This window comes from Chrysochloris asiatica, unplaced genomic scaffold, assembly GCF_000296735.1.
Source record: "Chrysochloris asiatica unplaced genomic scaffold, ChrAsi1.0 scaffold00067, whole genome shotgun sequence".
Classification (NCBI taxonomy): domain Eukaryota; kingdom Metazoa; phylum Chordata; class Mammalia; order Afrosoricida; family Chrysochloridae; genus Chrysochloris; species Chrysochloris asiatica.
The window spans coordinates 202,479-216,808 of NW_006408585.1; the positions used below are offsets into that span (position 1 = coordinate 202,479).

Genomic DNA, 14,330 nt, shown 5'->3' on the forward strand with positions numbered 1-14,330 from the left:
CATTTCTTTCTACCCCTCGTCCAGCTAGACTAGGTGGACCCCAGCCCCGCTCCTAGGGCCTGGTTACCACATTTCTTTCTACCCCTCGTCCAGCTGCTCCGGGACAAGTTCCGAGACTTCGCTCGGGAGACTGGGACGATCGGGCAGGAGCGGGTGGACAAGGTGAATGCCACAATCGAGAAGCTTATCGACGAGGGCCAAGGGGACCATGAGGATGCGGCCACCATCGCCGAGTGGAAGGACAGCCTGAACGAGATGTGGGCCGACCTGCTGGAACTCATTGACACGCGCATGCAGCTACTGGCCGCCTCCTACGACTTGCACCGATACTTCTACACGAGCACTGAGATCCTGGGCCTTATCGAGGAGAAGCACCGCGAGCTCCCTGAGGACGTGGGGCTGGACGCCAGCACGGCCGAGTCCTTCCACCGGGTGCACACTGCCTTTGAGCAGGAGCTCGGACAGCTGGGCAAGCAGGTGCCTGTCCCCATCATTGCCCCCTACAGGCTCTAGGCCACACAGCTTCCCCATGGCTGACTTAGTGTGAGGTGAGGCCGTGCCTGACACCCTCGGGGGCCCTACCTGACTTCAGCTTTTCCCCTAGATAGTGGCCCTCAGGGCACCCCACCACCTCAGAGAGGCATCAGCTCAGGGGAGCAAGGCAGGAAGCAGCTCTTTACCTTCTGGTCTTCAAACCTCTTCACCTTCTATTCTTCAAACAGAAACTTCACAAAAACCCAATGCTTTGCAAAATACATCAAACTTTGGTTTTTCTGCTTGTTCAACATTATTAGATATAGTATAAGTGAAGAGGGGTCTTCAAAAAGTATATGGGAAAATTCCATTATCTTCTCATTCCATTTAGCCATGAACTTTTTGAAGCCCCCTTTTATAGTACTTTTTTAGAGCCAGGTGCTGTAAGAAGAAATGTTATGTAGTCATTGATGCTTCATAGCCGTCCTCTGAGGTACTGCTAGAATCTGCACTTTATAGATGAGGAAAGTGAGGCAGAGAAAGGCTAATTTCCCCAAGATCAGTAGGGCTGGGATTCAAACCTTGGCAGTCTGGCTGTATATACATATAGTGCTGTTAACCACCAAGCGATTCACCTTTCATGTTAAAGCTTAGAGGGCCCCAAGATCTGCTGTTTAGATCTCTACCCCTAACACAATGGTGCTCCCGAGGCCCTCTGTGCTAGGAAACACACAGGCAAGGGCTCCCATGGCCCACTCACTGTGGAGTAGGGACAGGTTTAGGAATCAGCTGCTAAGGGAGAGTGGGGTCCTGGCTCACCCAGAAGGGGGACACCCTGGGGCAGATCCAGCTAGAGGTGGATCCTAGCTGTTGTGCCCTGGGTAGATGGGAGGGGACAGCTTTGATGTGCAGTGGGGGTGGGTACTGAGACCGTTTGGTGGGTCCCACCGAGGTCTCAGCCTCAAGAGCCTGGCTCAGGATCTGGGATTTCCTTTGTCCCTGGTGTCCACCTCAAACAGGGGTATTGGTCTTGTGCCATTCTTGGAGAGCTGGCATGATAATGGTCTAGAAGATGGACCTAGGAGCAGAGCCGAACCTAGGTATAGCCCCATACTAGTGTGAGTGCCCTTAGGCAAGGCATTGAATTTCCTGTGCCTCATTTCCCTCAAATGAAAAGCAGGGGTCATAACAGTCTTTCTGGAGTTTCTGAAGAGTTAATAAACATGAAGGGGGGGGGGGGCGCTTCAAGAAGGTCATGGAAAAGGTGAACTAAAAGGTAATGGAATTTCTCCATGAATTTTTTAAGCCCCCTCCCATAAAATATTCAGAATGTTGGTTGGTACATAGTTAACATTGTGTTCCTCTCTTCCAAATCCTTATCAGAGCTCAGCAATCTCCTTGGGTAGGCAGAGGTGCCAAGGCAAGGAGCCCTCTCCCACAGCAGCCCATGGGGGGTGACGGGAGCCTGCAGATTTGGCCTTTCAGCCGTGCCCTGGAGCGCCCTCTCCCATCCCAGGCCAGAGATGTCTCTGTCAGGGGAATAATGTCCATTTTGTGTGACCACAGGTACAGCAGTTCCAGGACGTGGCCACCTGCCTGCAGGCGAAGTACGCTGGGGAAAAGGCTGACACCATCCAGGACAAGGAACAGGAGGTGTCTGCTGCGTGGAAGGCACTTCTCGATGCCTGTGCTGGACGCCGAGACCAGCTGGTGGGCACAGCTGACAAATTCCGTTTCTTCAGCATGGTCCGGGACCTCCTCTCTTGGATGGAGAGTGTCATCCGGCAGATCGAGACGCAGGAGAGACCCAGGTGAGGGTTCTGTTCCTCCACCTACTTGTCCCAGAGGGAGGCAGCCTGATTAGGCTGCTCTAGAGGGTCAGTCCTGGCGGAGGCCTGAGGCCACTTCAGAGTGTGAGGGGTCCTGAGTGTGGTGAGAAGGACATCTGTCTTTCAGCTTCTACAAGGAGGGCAGTGACTATTGTTTTCAGTGACAGTCACACATCCCAACCTGTCAATGACAATTTCAAGATTGTCCACTCCTCCCCCAGCACTCAGGTGTGAGGACCCACTCCCCAAAAACTCAGGAAGAAGACTCATTGTTCATTGGAAGTGGGGTCAGTCACATGGGCAATGAGAGACCCAGTGGGATCCCAGCTTTCTCCACTGTGGTTTCCAGTTTAGTTTGTATCATTTTAGCAATTATGGCTACTCCTTCTTCATCCCTCTTTCCCACGGTGGCCTGTCCTGATGGTCTGACTTTTAAGATGTCTTTATTGAGCACAGTCCTGCTCGGACACACATGGGGTTGTGATGAATCAGAATCAACTTAATAACAACTGGTTAGTCTTCTTCCATAAATTAAAAAAAAAAAAAAAGACCTTTATTGAGACATAATTCACATACTATAAAATTCACCCATTTAAAGGATACCATTCAGTGGTCTTTAGTATATTCACAGAGTTGTGGAAACATCACCACCATGTAAGTTTCAAAGGTTTTCTTTGCCCCCAGATACCCTGTTACTCATCAGTAGTCCTCAGTCCCTCCTCCTCCTGCCCCTGGCAACCATCAGTCTACTTTCTGGATGTGTTATATCAGTGAGATCATACAATGTGACGTCTCATATCTAGCTTCTTTTACATTGTTATTGTTAAGTGCCATCGAATTGGTTCCAACTCATAGTGACCCTGTGTAGGGTTTCTACACAGGGTCAGCTGGTGGATTTCAGCTGCTGACTTTGTGGTTAGCAGTCCAGTGCTTATCCTACAGTGCCACACCAGGACTCATGTTTTCACGATTCATCCATGTTGTGGAACCTCATTCCTTTTTATAACCAAGTAATTATCCCCAGTCTTCTGCACCCCCACACCAATGGATGATACCAAGGCCTCTATGTTCCTGCTGGGCATGATGCCGGAGGGTTTTTGATGGCAAGAGAGGAGGCGACCAGTGGCCTCTGTCATCACGACTTGGCATCAGACAGGACGAGTGACTCTGACCTAGAGTGTTCTTCCTTAATCTCCATCCCCATCCTCCTGCCCCCCAGGGACGTCTCCTCTGTGGAACTGCTCATGAAGTACCACCAGAGCATCAAGGCAGAGATGAATACCCGGAGCAAGAACTTCAATGCCTGCCTGGAGCTCGGCGAATCTCTGCTGCAGCGGCAACACCAGGCTTCGGAGGAGGTAGGAGAGCTGACAGAGGCCCCTCTGTGTCTTTGCGCCCATCGTGGTTGCAGACGTGGTTTCTCTGAGGAGACTCTCTCTAATTCCACTTCTGGGGCCTTCGGGCTGCTCACAAGCCCAGGAATCAGAGCCATCCTAAACCTACTCCCTGCCTCAGGGAACTGGCTGCTTAGGAGGGGAGGGTAAGTTCATAAGCTACCAAATGCACACCTGTGTGCTTGCTTTGGATTGAAAACCTCATTTCATAGGAGGGGAGCAGGTACCACATACAGGCTAAGTAACTTACCCAAGGCTGTACAGCTGGCAAGTGGCAGGGCCAAGACTCAAACTCTGCCCGTGTGAGCAGGCCCAGCATGCTTGTCCATCCCATCTACATACAATCTAACAGGAGACAGTATACCCAAACCTCTGTTTTTCTCCCTCCCTGGCACAGATCAGAGAGAAACTGCGGCAGGTGGAGTCCAAGCGGGAGGAGATGAATGAGAAGTGGGAAACCCGCTCGGAGCAGCTGAGTATATGTGAGTGAGACCCTGGAGTAGGGAGGGGTTCTCACCACTGCCTCACTCTTCACAGAGCTCTGGGGTGGGGTCCTGGAGCATGCTCAGCTGGAAGCCCACGTCTGCCCAACAAGTGTGCTCCACTCCCTAGTTCCTCCTCCCCCCCAACCTCTGCAGAGCTGAGAACTGGGGAAGAGACAGAGTAACGCTTAGTGTATCCCAGATGTTTGATCTGAAGGGTGTCAGGCACAGAGAGGAACTCTGTCCTCCTACAGCCAGAGGCTGAGGAGAGGTGAAGAAAATCCCACAAATTTAGAGGGCCTGGACATTTACAGAGCCAGCCAAGAACGGGGGAGAACATACTCAGGCTCCTCAGTGGGCCCTTGATGGAGACAGGGATGGAGTGGCAGCAGGGAGTCCACATGGTTTAGGGCCACTTGGGCAGGCCTCCTGGGTCCCGGTCTGTGTGTGGGCCTGTTCTTGAGCTCCCAGGAAGAGCTGATGTTGAATAAATGCTAACCACAGTCCCCTGGGCCTTCCGGGTGGGTCTGGGGCTTGCTCTCCCGGCCAGTGCTGGAGGTGTGCCAGTTCTCTCGGGACGCGTCTGTGGCCGAAGCATGGCTGATCGCCCAGGAGCCCTACCTGGCTAGCAGGGACTTTGGCCACACGGTGGACAGCGTGGAGAAGCTCATGAAGAGGCACGCGGCATTTGAAAAATCCACAGCCAGTTGGGCAGAGCGCTTTGCAGCCCTGGAGAAGCCCACCATGGTGAGCAGGACATGGCTCAGGAGAGGGGACCTCAAGTCAAGAGCTCTTCACAGGCTATTTATTACATGTGGTGCTGTAGGATAAGCACTGGACTGCAAGGTCAGTTTGAACCGTAAGACCGGCGGTTCAAACTGTACAGGGTCGCTATGAGTCAGATTGGACTCAATAGTACTTAACAACAGTAGACAATGTATATAGCTTGACAAGTGAGAAGGGTGAAATCACATTAGCAAGTGCTGATCTTTGCAAAGTCCAAAAGGAGTTAGCTCAGAAAAGAGCAAACACAGTGTGTTGGGGGTGTTAGGGTGCAGGAAGCCATCTTGGAGACGGACTGCCTAAGAACAGAGTTTCTTCTTCCTTTGGCCCCTCTGACCCTCTGCATTTCCTTCCTAGCTTGAGCTAAAGGAACGTCAAACCCCAGAGAGACCCACAGAGGAGCCTGGGTAAGTGCTGGCTGGGCAGGCTGTGGGCTCCTTGTCCGTGTAGCCAGGAGCACTCCGTGAAGGAGGCTGGGTAGGGAGGAGGTGTGGTATTTTTAATAAGAATCAGCTGACTCTGCCTCCGCCCCCCCATGCTTAACAATATGAGGGAACTTCATATTGTTAAACTTCAAAATGTTTATGGGAAGATCCCATAATCTTTTTCCATGAACTTTCTGAAGCCCATTCATACACATTTGACTTCTCACTTCTGGGCCAGATGCCAGAGAAACCCATAGTGTCTGGAGCTTAAAGTCAGCGAGGAGTCTTTTATTTCCCCAAAATCTCCTGAGGCACCAACCAAAAGCAGTGACTGCTGCAGAATTAGCTCCCCCACCCTCTGGACACCGCCTTTACACGTGTCCGGGAGGCCGCTTTGCATGGAACCTTGCCCTTTTCTGAAGTTTTTGCCTCAACTTTTGATACAGCTGCAGCGGCTTCTTGCCGAGTACCATGCAGGCTTCCAGGAAGCCTGACAGGGAGACGTTGGACGCATGCTCCTTGGGGGTGAGGGTGGGAAACTGGGCTTGGAGGTAGGCTGGCCTCAGAGCAGTGCTTGTGGTTAAGAGGGATTGTGTCTTCCTTAGGGCTCACGAGGAGGAAGGCGAGACAGCCGGGGAGGCTCCCCGAGTTCCCCACCACGCAGCCACTGAGAGAACGTCCCCGGTCAGTTTCCTCTCCCATTTGTCTGGTTCCTGGGAGTCGCTGCTGCCAGAGCCCTCCCATCCCTACTAGGCTCAGCCAGGTGGAAGGCCAGGACGGTGCACCTGCCACACACCCCCATCTGGCCCCACCCTCTCCAGATTCAGGCTTCCATTTTTACTTAGGTTTTCTTAATTCTTAGAATAATTCTCTTCCTCCCTTCAACCCAGAAGAAACTGACATGCAAGCCCACTGACATGGCTCTTAGTTTGGTTTTATCTAGTTTAATAAATTTTATTATATAAATATGTCACCCTCTATATCAGGGGAAACCATTTGTATAGGGATGACTCATTTTTATACATTGTCCTTTTCCCCATTTTACTTCTAACTCTATCCTAACACAGTCCCTGCCCATATGCACACATACACTCTTACAGTTGCACAGATACAGTCTGGTCTTGCCTGTCCCATTAGGGGCATTGCAGACAGTGAAGTGTCCATTTTTTGACACATTCTTACAGACCTCCAGCAGACCCGTCCCCCTCCCTCGCACGCAAAACCCTCTTCTCTGCTCTCACCATCCTGGCCTGATGCCTCTGGGTCAGGGGGTTTGGAGAATGGAGCTGGTTTTGAGGCAAAAACAGACTTGCAGATATTATGAAGAACCCTAAACCTTTGAGGTTGTGGAGATCAGTCCCCCAGTTTGTAGGAAAAGAGGGTGTGTCAGCGTCCTGCCTGAGGGGAGAGAGGGAAGGGGTCTAAGAGAGACCTGGGGCCGATGCCTCCAGACCTTACCTAGAGTTGATTCCTTAGCTAAAAGGAGGTGGAACAGCCCAGAGCCCATGGTCTGTGCAGGGAGTTGGGGAAGCTGTAACCCAGTTTGAGGGAAAAACGCCCTGGGAAGGGGCTGCCTAGAAGAAAGCAGGAATTCAGCAGACGGCTTGCCCAGCATCTTCGCTGCATGTACCCCTGGCTGCATGTCACCCTGGGGCTCTTCAAGTGTGGGGAGGAGCAGGGCCTACATGGACTCCACCTTTCTGGGGGGCTGGCCTCAATCTACAAGTGGCGTTTAGGGAGATTGGTATTTTAAATGGAAATAGCTGGCACACCAACCACTCCAGAAAAATACACATTCACATAGCATCAGGTCCAGACTCCACCTTGTGAATCACACACACACACTGAGAGAGGCCCCTCCCTCTGAGCTGCACTGGCCCATCATGTCCAGCAGAGGGCACTGCTGGGCTCTCACTGGAGGGTCTCTCCCAGACGTTCTGCTGAAGCTTGCATCGTTGCACATGGGTGTGGCGCCTCCCTGTCTGTGGTGGACAGCGTCCCAGCCTCTTTTTCCCAGCAGCTGTCCCCGCCAGAAGCAACGTGAACTCTGGGGGCTAGCAGGGAATGCGGACAAGTGCTGGGCTGCCCCCCAGAGCCTCCCGGGCCCTGCCTGCGCTTCTGTATCCCCTCCCCCACTGTGTGTCTGTGTGCAATGGTGTCCCTGGTCTATGGATCCTTTTGCAGTCACCTGAGCAATTCCATCAGTTCTGTGTTGTGTACGTCCATACAAATGTAACAACATGTGCACCAGAGCTGCCTGAACTTCTCTGGGTTGGGGGAAATAAAGCCTGCTTGGACCCGAATGTCGCTCTGGGCAGAGGGTGTGAACCCACATTTAAGGCCCTTCCCAGGGAGCCAGCTACTCGACCAGATGGAAACACAGGCTTATGCCCGCTACCAGAAAGAAACCACATGTTGAATCAAATGAACACCAGGCTCTGGCCTGCTGGAAACAGATTTCCTGCTGTACTCCTTCCAAGCCCTGGCTGAGGGAGGTTCTGATGTCAGTCTGTCCTTGATATGAGACAAGGAAGTGGCTGGGCCCAGACAGGTCAAGGTGGGGAAGGCCTAGTGGGGCTTGCAGCCTCATCACAGAGTCATGGCTGCCTCCCAGCTGGCCAGCTGTTGCCGTGAATTCTCTTGGGGACAAGCCTGGGCTATGGGTGGCTCTTCTGCTGTTCCTTTGTGTGTGGTCTGGTGTTGGTGCCCCATAGAGTAGATACATGTGGTGTTGCTTCATGTATGAGCCATCACTAATGCATGCCAGCTTCCTGCTTGGGGGAACCGACGGGAGTGACCAGACATCCAAGCCCCATTCTGGATAGCTGCACACACGGCCAGCCCCACATGTCCATATGTGCATGCACATATGTGACGGGAGATGCCATTGAAGCATCCGTGTGATGTTCCTCAAGGATGTCACCGAACAAGCAATACTGCCTCTTACCTTTTCCCATTAGAGCACATTCTGACAGAAAAAGTCAGTCCATGTACAGGTAAGTGCACGTGAGGCCAAGCAGAAGACACACGCTGTCCCTCACAGAGACAGACAGGCCTCCTGGAGTGGAAGTCAGGATCTGAAGTCATTTTTCCTGCATAATCTTGGACAAACCACCTGATGTCCCTGGGCTGCCTCACCAATTAAAAGCCCTCACTGCAGACTTAGAGGAAGTCCAGGGCATTGACAAAGTATCCAGTTAAAAGGAGGGGCCCGTTTCCAATTCCCTTGTTCTTAGCTCTCAGGTGCCTCTGACTTGCCAGGTGCCAGCTGGTGTGAGGCTGGAGATGGGAAGGAGGGTGGCAAGGGCTAGATGTTTGGGGGATGAGAGGGAGGGTTGGGTCGCTGCTCAACTCCTCCAAGTCAGTGCCCTGAAGGTGGCCCTGGGTATAGAGGGGTTAGCAGCAGACTGAGCTACAGTGAACAGTCAGACCTTCCTAGAGCCTTGTACCTGGGCCCCTCACCCCCAGCACCCTTCACCTTATATGTCTTCCTTTCATCCCGGGTCTGTTGCTCTGGAAGGGGCTTGGTTGTCCTGCTGAGCATCACATTGCAGGCTCTGGGTGACTCCCAATTCCCAGTGTAACATGGTGGAGAGGTTGCTTTCATGGAGAAGATAAACTATGGGGCATGATTGGGGTCACTTCAGGCTAAAAAGCCCGCAGTCAAGAACTGGGCCATATTCCTATACACTGTGCCCCCTTCCTGGCTTTGGAAGCAGGACCTGCTCTGTGAACTTGCCCCCAACAGCACTGCCATACCACACGTATGAGGGATAACCCTGGAAGGGCTTGGTGCTTCTCAGGGCTGTGACAACAATTAAGAGTCTCCATCAGGGTGCATGGTTTGAGGCAAACATGCCCTGTCCTGTCTCCAAGCCCCATGGCTTGATCCAGCCTGGTGCAAGGGGCACCCTGAACTCGAGGCTACTCCAGGAAGCATTACCAGCCTGCCTTCATCACGTTGTCAGGGAAAACTCTTTCTCCCAGGGGCAATTCACAGAAACCACTCCTTCACCCAGCCCTCCAAGCCTGCCTGCAGCTGGTATCCCCGGAGAAAGGGCCTGGGTGCCTCCTTGGGGGAGTGGAGAGCCCTGGATTACTGGCCTCACCTTTCCAGTCGTAGAGACCTATGGTTTCACAGACGTCATCAGCACTTGCAAGTGTAGGGGGCAGTGCCCTGAGGACTTGTAGTCAGCACCACTTTTCAGCCCATGCCTGTTGGCTGTAGCTGCTGTTGCCCCCCAGCAATTCAGCCTAACAGCAGCCAGCCTCCCTGCACCCGCCCAAGAGCTTTCATCAATGGCTCTGACGTCCTTGGACAGAGTTGTGGGTGTGGAGGCAGCAGCTGTGTTTCTTGCCTGAACAAGCTTTCCCAGTCCTTTCCTCCTCCCCCATAAAGCCAAGCTGAGCTGCTCTTTAAGGATTTTGCAGTGAATGCAAATCTCTTGTTGGGTAAGAGCCGAACCACTCTGGAAAGAACATCAGTTTCCCTCTAACCTGGGCGGATCCTGTGTCCCCAGGATGCCTGAGTCAGCGTGGCAGGGGTGTGTCTGCCTACAGTCTGGCTTGCGCCTGGGCCTCTGGACTCTCCAGAGAAACCGCTGTAGGCTCTTTCTGGACATCTGCCCATGGCTGAATGTGCCCAGCTCTCTACCCTGCTCAGACATGACCCTTCCAGCTTCTCTCCTTTGGATACTCTTCCTAAATTCTTTCTTTCCCACCCTGTTTCCAAGATGTTGGAAGGCACAGGATGATACTCAGTTGACACTGGCGGCATCTCAGAAATGGGGCTTGAAGCTGAGGCCTTGGCCTTTGGGTGGGTAGACTCACCTGGATGGAGAGTGGGTTTATTGTAACTCTCTTAAGTCTCCCTAATGTTGAGTAGCTGGCTCAGGTCACCGAAGAGTCAAGCCGCCATTAACTCCTCCAGGGCAGAGACTTCAAGAAACCACACAGGTGAGAGAATGGTGACAACAACTTCTAAGGAAGCCACCTGCTCCTCTCACTGGTGATGGAGGTGGACCAGGGTCTGTCCTCCTCTTGTCACTTTCCTCTTCCTCTTCCTCTTCATTTCACATGACCTGCTGATCTTCTGCTCTGTGTCCCCCCCTGTCATCTTCCTCTGACTCTCCACATGTCATCCAGGTGGACCATTGGATGCTGGAGTGTGGGACTGAACCTTGGTCATCCCATTCCACTTGGGTTAGCCCCTCACTTGCAACTGACCCCAATCCAGGCGATTCCTAACTGCCCACTCAAACCTCCACTCTTCTCTTGTTCTTTCCTCCAGTTCAACAAAAGTGTCTTTGTCCTGGTGTTAGACATGTGTCTGTGCTCACCTAGTACCATCTTCATCTTTGTGGCTTCTCTCAACAAACCATCTGCTTTTTTTCACTTCTCTTCCATCAGCCTTCTAAACAACCTTCCCAACCATGACAGCCATCTCATCCACAGGAAAAAAGTTGACACATTGTGGGAGAGGTTCAAGTTCCTAGTCACAAGAGAAGGGGGTTTCTCCTTCCCCAGAACCCTTTGGGGCCATGTGGTTGTCTAAAGTGTCTAGCAGTAGGTGTTGCCTGGCTCCTTCCAGTATGGTTTGGACGTGATCATACTGCCCTTAACCTCATGTTTTCCAAAAACTGGAGTCATCTTGTTTTGACTGTGAGCCCCTTGGAAAGATGCTTTCCTCTGCAGTGGTAGTACTGCATCCGTCACTTGCAGGCAGCCTTAGCAGGATGAACACAGAGTTTGGGGCTAGACCTGCATATGCAACCTTCTACTCAACTAGGGGCATTGACTGTGGGCCCTCGGTTTCCCTCTTCCTTAAAAATAGGGGTAGTACCTACCTTACTGAGGGGAGTGAGCACTGGAAAAGATAATGTACTTAAGGCATCTGACATCAGAGAGGTGACCATTTAGGTCTTGGTTCCCTCTTTTTCTACCATCCTCCACATGAGTTTCACTTTAAAGAATCATCTTCCAAACAAACCCTAACATCTATTGGCAAAACCCTTCCAAACCAACTTTCCTGGAGTCCTCCTACCTCAAGACTCCCCTCCAGCACACTTGGCTCAGGCCTTGCTGTGTGCTATATGCACAAGATCATCACATTGCTAAGAGCAGTCTGTTTCTGGGGTGCTCTGGTTCTCTCTTACCAGCACAAAGGGGTTCCTGCTGCTTGCGTTTCATTGCTTACAAATATATCTGGGCCCACAACACAGCTTCTAGAGCAGGGGTGAGGAACTTTTTTCCTGCCAAGGGCCATTTGGATATTTACATAATTTGTGGGCCATACAAAATTATCAACTAAAAAAATTAGCCTGCCATATTTGGTCAAACATTTAATTAACTCACCCTAGTCCTGGTATCCACCACTCGTCTGTCAGTTTTTCGTACTGTAGTGGCTTGTGAGTTGCTGTGATTCTGGAAGCTATGCCACTGGTATTTTAAATACCAGCAGGGTCACCCATGGTGGACAGGTTTCAGATGAGCTTCCAGACGAAGACAGATTAGGAAGAAGGAGTGACGAACTACTTCCGAATATTTAGTCACTGAAAACCTGAAACAGTCAGATATCGTGCCAGAAACTGAGCCCCTCAGGTTGGAAAGCACTCAAAATGTGACTGGGGAAGAGCTGCCTCCTCAAAGTAGAGTTGACCGTGATGATGCAAATGGAGTAAAGCCCATGGGAGAAAAGCCCGCGGTACCTTCAGTTACTGATGGGGCACAACTCGAAGAGAAACATCTGTAACATCCACTGAAAATCGGAATGTTGAATGTATGAAGCATGAATCTGAAAAACTGGAAAATTTCAAAAATGAAATGGAATGCACAAACATCGATATTTTGGGCATTATTGAACTGAAATGGACAGGTATTGGCCATTTTGAATCTGACAACCACGTGGTTACTATCCTGGGAATGACAAATTGAAGAGGAATGGAGTTGCATTCATTGTCAAAAAGAACATATCCAGATCAGTCATGAGGTACAATGCTGTCTGTGATAGGAAAATATCCATGTGCCTACAGGGAAGACCAGTTAATACCACTATTATTCAAATTTATACACCAACCACTAAAGCCAGTGAGGATGTTATACAAGAATTCTGCCAACTTCTTCAATTGATCAAACATGCAATCAACGTCATTGCTGGTGATTGCAATGCAAAGGTTGAGAGCAAAGAGGAAGGATCAGTAGTTGGAAAATATGGCCTTGGTGATAGAAATGATGCTGGAGAATGCATGATAGAATTCTGCAATATCAATGATTTGTTCATTTCAAATACCTTCTTCAGACAGCATTCTTATACACTGGACCTCAGCAACTATACACTTGGACCTAACCAGATGGTAATACATAGAAATCAGATTGACTACATCTGTGGAAAGAGACGATGGAAAAGCTTCATATCATCAGTGAAAACAAGGCCAGGGGCAGACTGTGGAACAGACCATCAATTACTCATATGCAAATTCAAAATGAAACTGAAGAAAATGAAAACAAGTCCACAAGAGACAAAATATGACCTTTAATATATCCCGCCTGAATTTAGAGATCATCTGAAGAACAGATTTGATGAATTAAACACTAAAGACTGAAGACCAGAAGAGTTGTGGGATGACATCAAGAACATCATACATGAAGAAAACAAAAAGTCATTAAAAACACAAGAATGAAGGAAAGGTCAAAGTGGATGTCAGAAGAGATGCTGAAACTTGCTCTCCAGCGTAGAGATGCTAAAGCAAATGGAAGAAATGAGGAGGTACAAGAGCTGAACAGAAAATTTCAAAGGTCAGCTCAAGACGATAAAGCCAGATATTACAACAAAATGTGCAAAAATCTGGAGTCAGAAAATCATAAAGGAAGCACATGCTCAACATTTCTCAAACTGAGGGAAATGAAGAAAAAATTCAAGCCTCACTTTCATTATTGAAGGATTCTCTGGGCAAATTATTGAATGATGTAGAAAGCATCAAAAGAAGATGGAAGGAATACACAGAGTCACTGTACCAAAAGGACATGGTTGATATTCAACCGTTTCAAGAAGTAGCATATGATCAAGAGCCAATGATACTGAAGGAGGAAGTCTAAGGTGCATTAAAGGAATTGGCAAAGAACAAAGCACCAGGAATTGATGGAATAAAAATTGAAATCTTTCAAGAAAGTGAGGTGGCACAGGAGGCACTCACTCATCTCTGCCAAGAAATTTGGAAGACAACTATCGAGCTGATTGATTGGAAGAGATCCATATTTGTTCCTGTTCCAAAGAGAGATCACCCAACGGAATGTGGAAATCATTGGACAATCTCTTTGATATCCCATGCGAGTAAAGTTTTACTAAAGGTAATACAGAGACGGCTGCAAGCATACATTGACAGAGAGCTTCCAGAGATTCAAGCAGGATTCAGAAGAGGCCATGGAACGAGGAATATCATTGCTGATGTCCAATGGATCTTGGCTGAAAGCAGAAAATATCAGAAAGATGCAAAGGCTTTCAATTGTGTGGATCATGACAAGCTATGGACAACATTGCAGAGTATGAGCATTCTGGAACACTTTATTGTGCTCATGAGGAATCTGTACATGGACCAAGAGGCAGTTGTTTGAACAGAACATGGGAACACTAAATGGTTTAAAATTAAGAAAGGTGTGCAATGAGGTTGTATTCTTTCACCATACTTATTCAACCTGCATAATGGACAAATAATCTGAGAAGTTGGGTTCTATGAAGAAAAACGTGGCATCGGGATTGGAGGAAGACCCATTAACAACCTGCGATATGCAGATGATACAACCTTGCTTGATGAAAGTGAAGAGGACTTAAAACATTTACTTATGAAGATCAAAGAGCACAGCCTTTGGTATGGTTTGCATCTCAATGTAAAGAAAATGAAAATCCTCACCACTGAACCAATAAACAACATTCTTATCAATGGAGAA

The 14,330-nt window shown here is 49.8% G+C and overlaps 1 protein-coding gene across 2 annotated transcripts in view; it reads left to right on the forward strand.

The window, feature by feature from the left end:
* The window catches only part of SPTB (spectrin, beta, erythrocytic), an 82,897-nt gene that overhangs the window by 59,933 nt on the left and 8,634 nt on the right, over positions 1 to 14,330 (forward strand). Inside the window, exons 25-31 of one of the 2 annotated variants that reach the window (XM_006864557.1) lie at positions 94 to 477; positions 2,041 to 2,285; positions 3,523 to 3,661; positions 4,095 to 4,179; positions 4,730 to 4,926; positions 5,320 to 5,369; positions 5,993 to 6,071. In XM_006864557.1, the coding sequence (XP_006864619.1) occupies positions 94 to 477; positions 2,041 to 2,285; positions 3,523 to 3,661; positions 4,095 to 4,179; positions 4,730 to 4,926; positions 5,320 to 5,369; positions 5,993 to 6,071 (1,179 nt within the window). Of the gene's footprint in view, positions 1 to 93; positions 478 to 2,040; positions 2,286 to 3,522; positions 3,662 to 4,094; positions 4,180 to 4,729; positions 4,927 to 5,319; positions 5,370 to 5,992; positions 6,156 to 14,330 lie in introns of those variants that run through there. The other variant, XM_006864558.1, reaches the window with a different exon arrangement.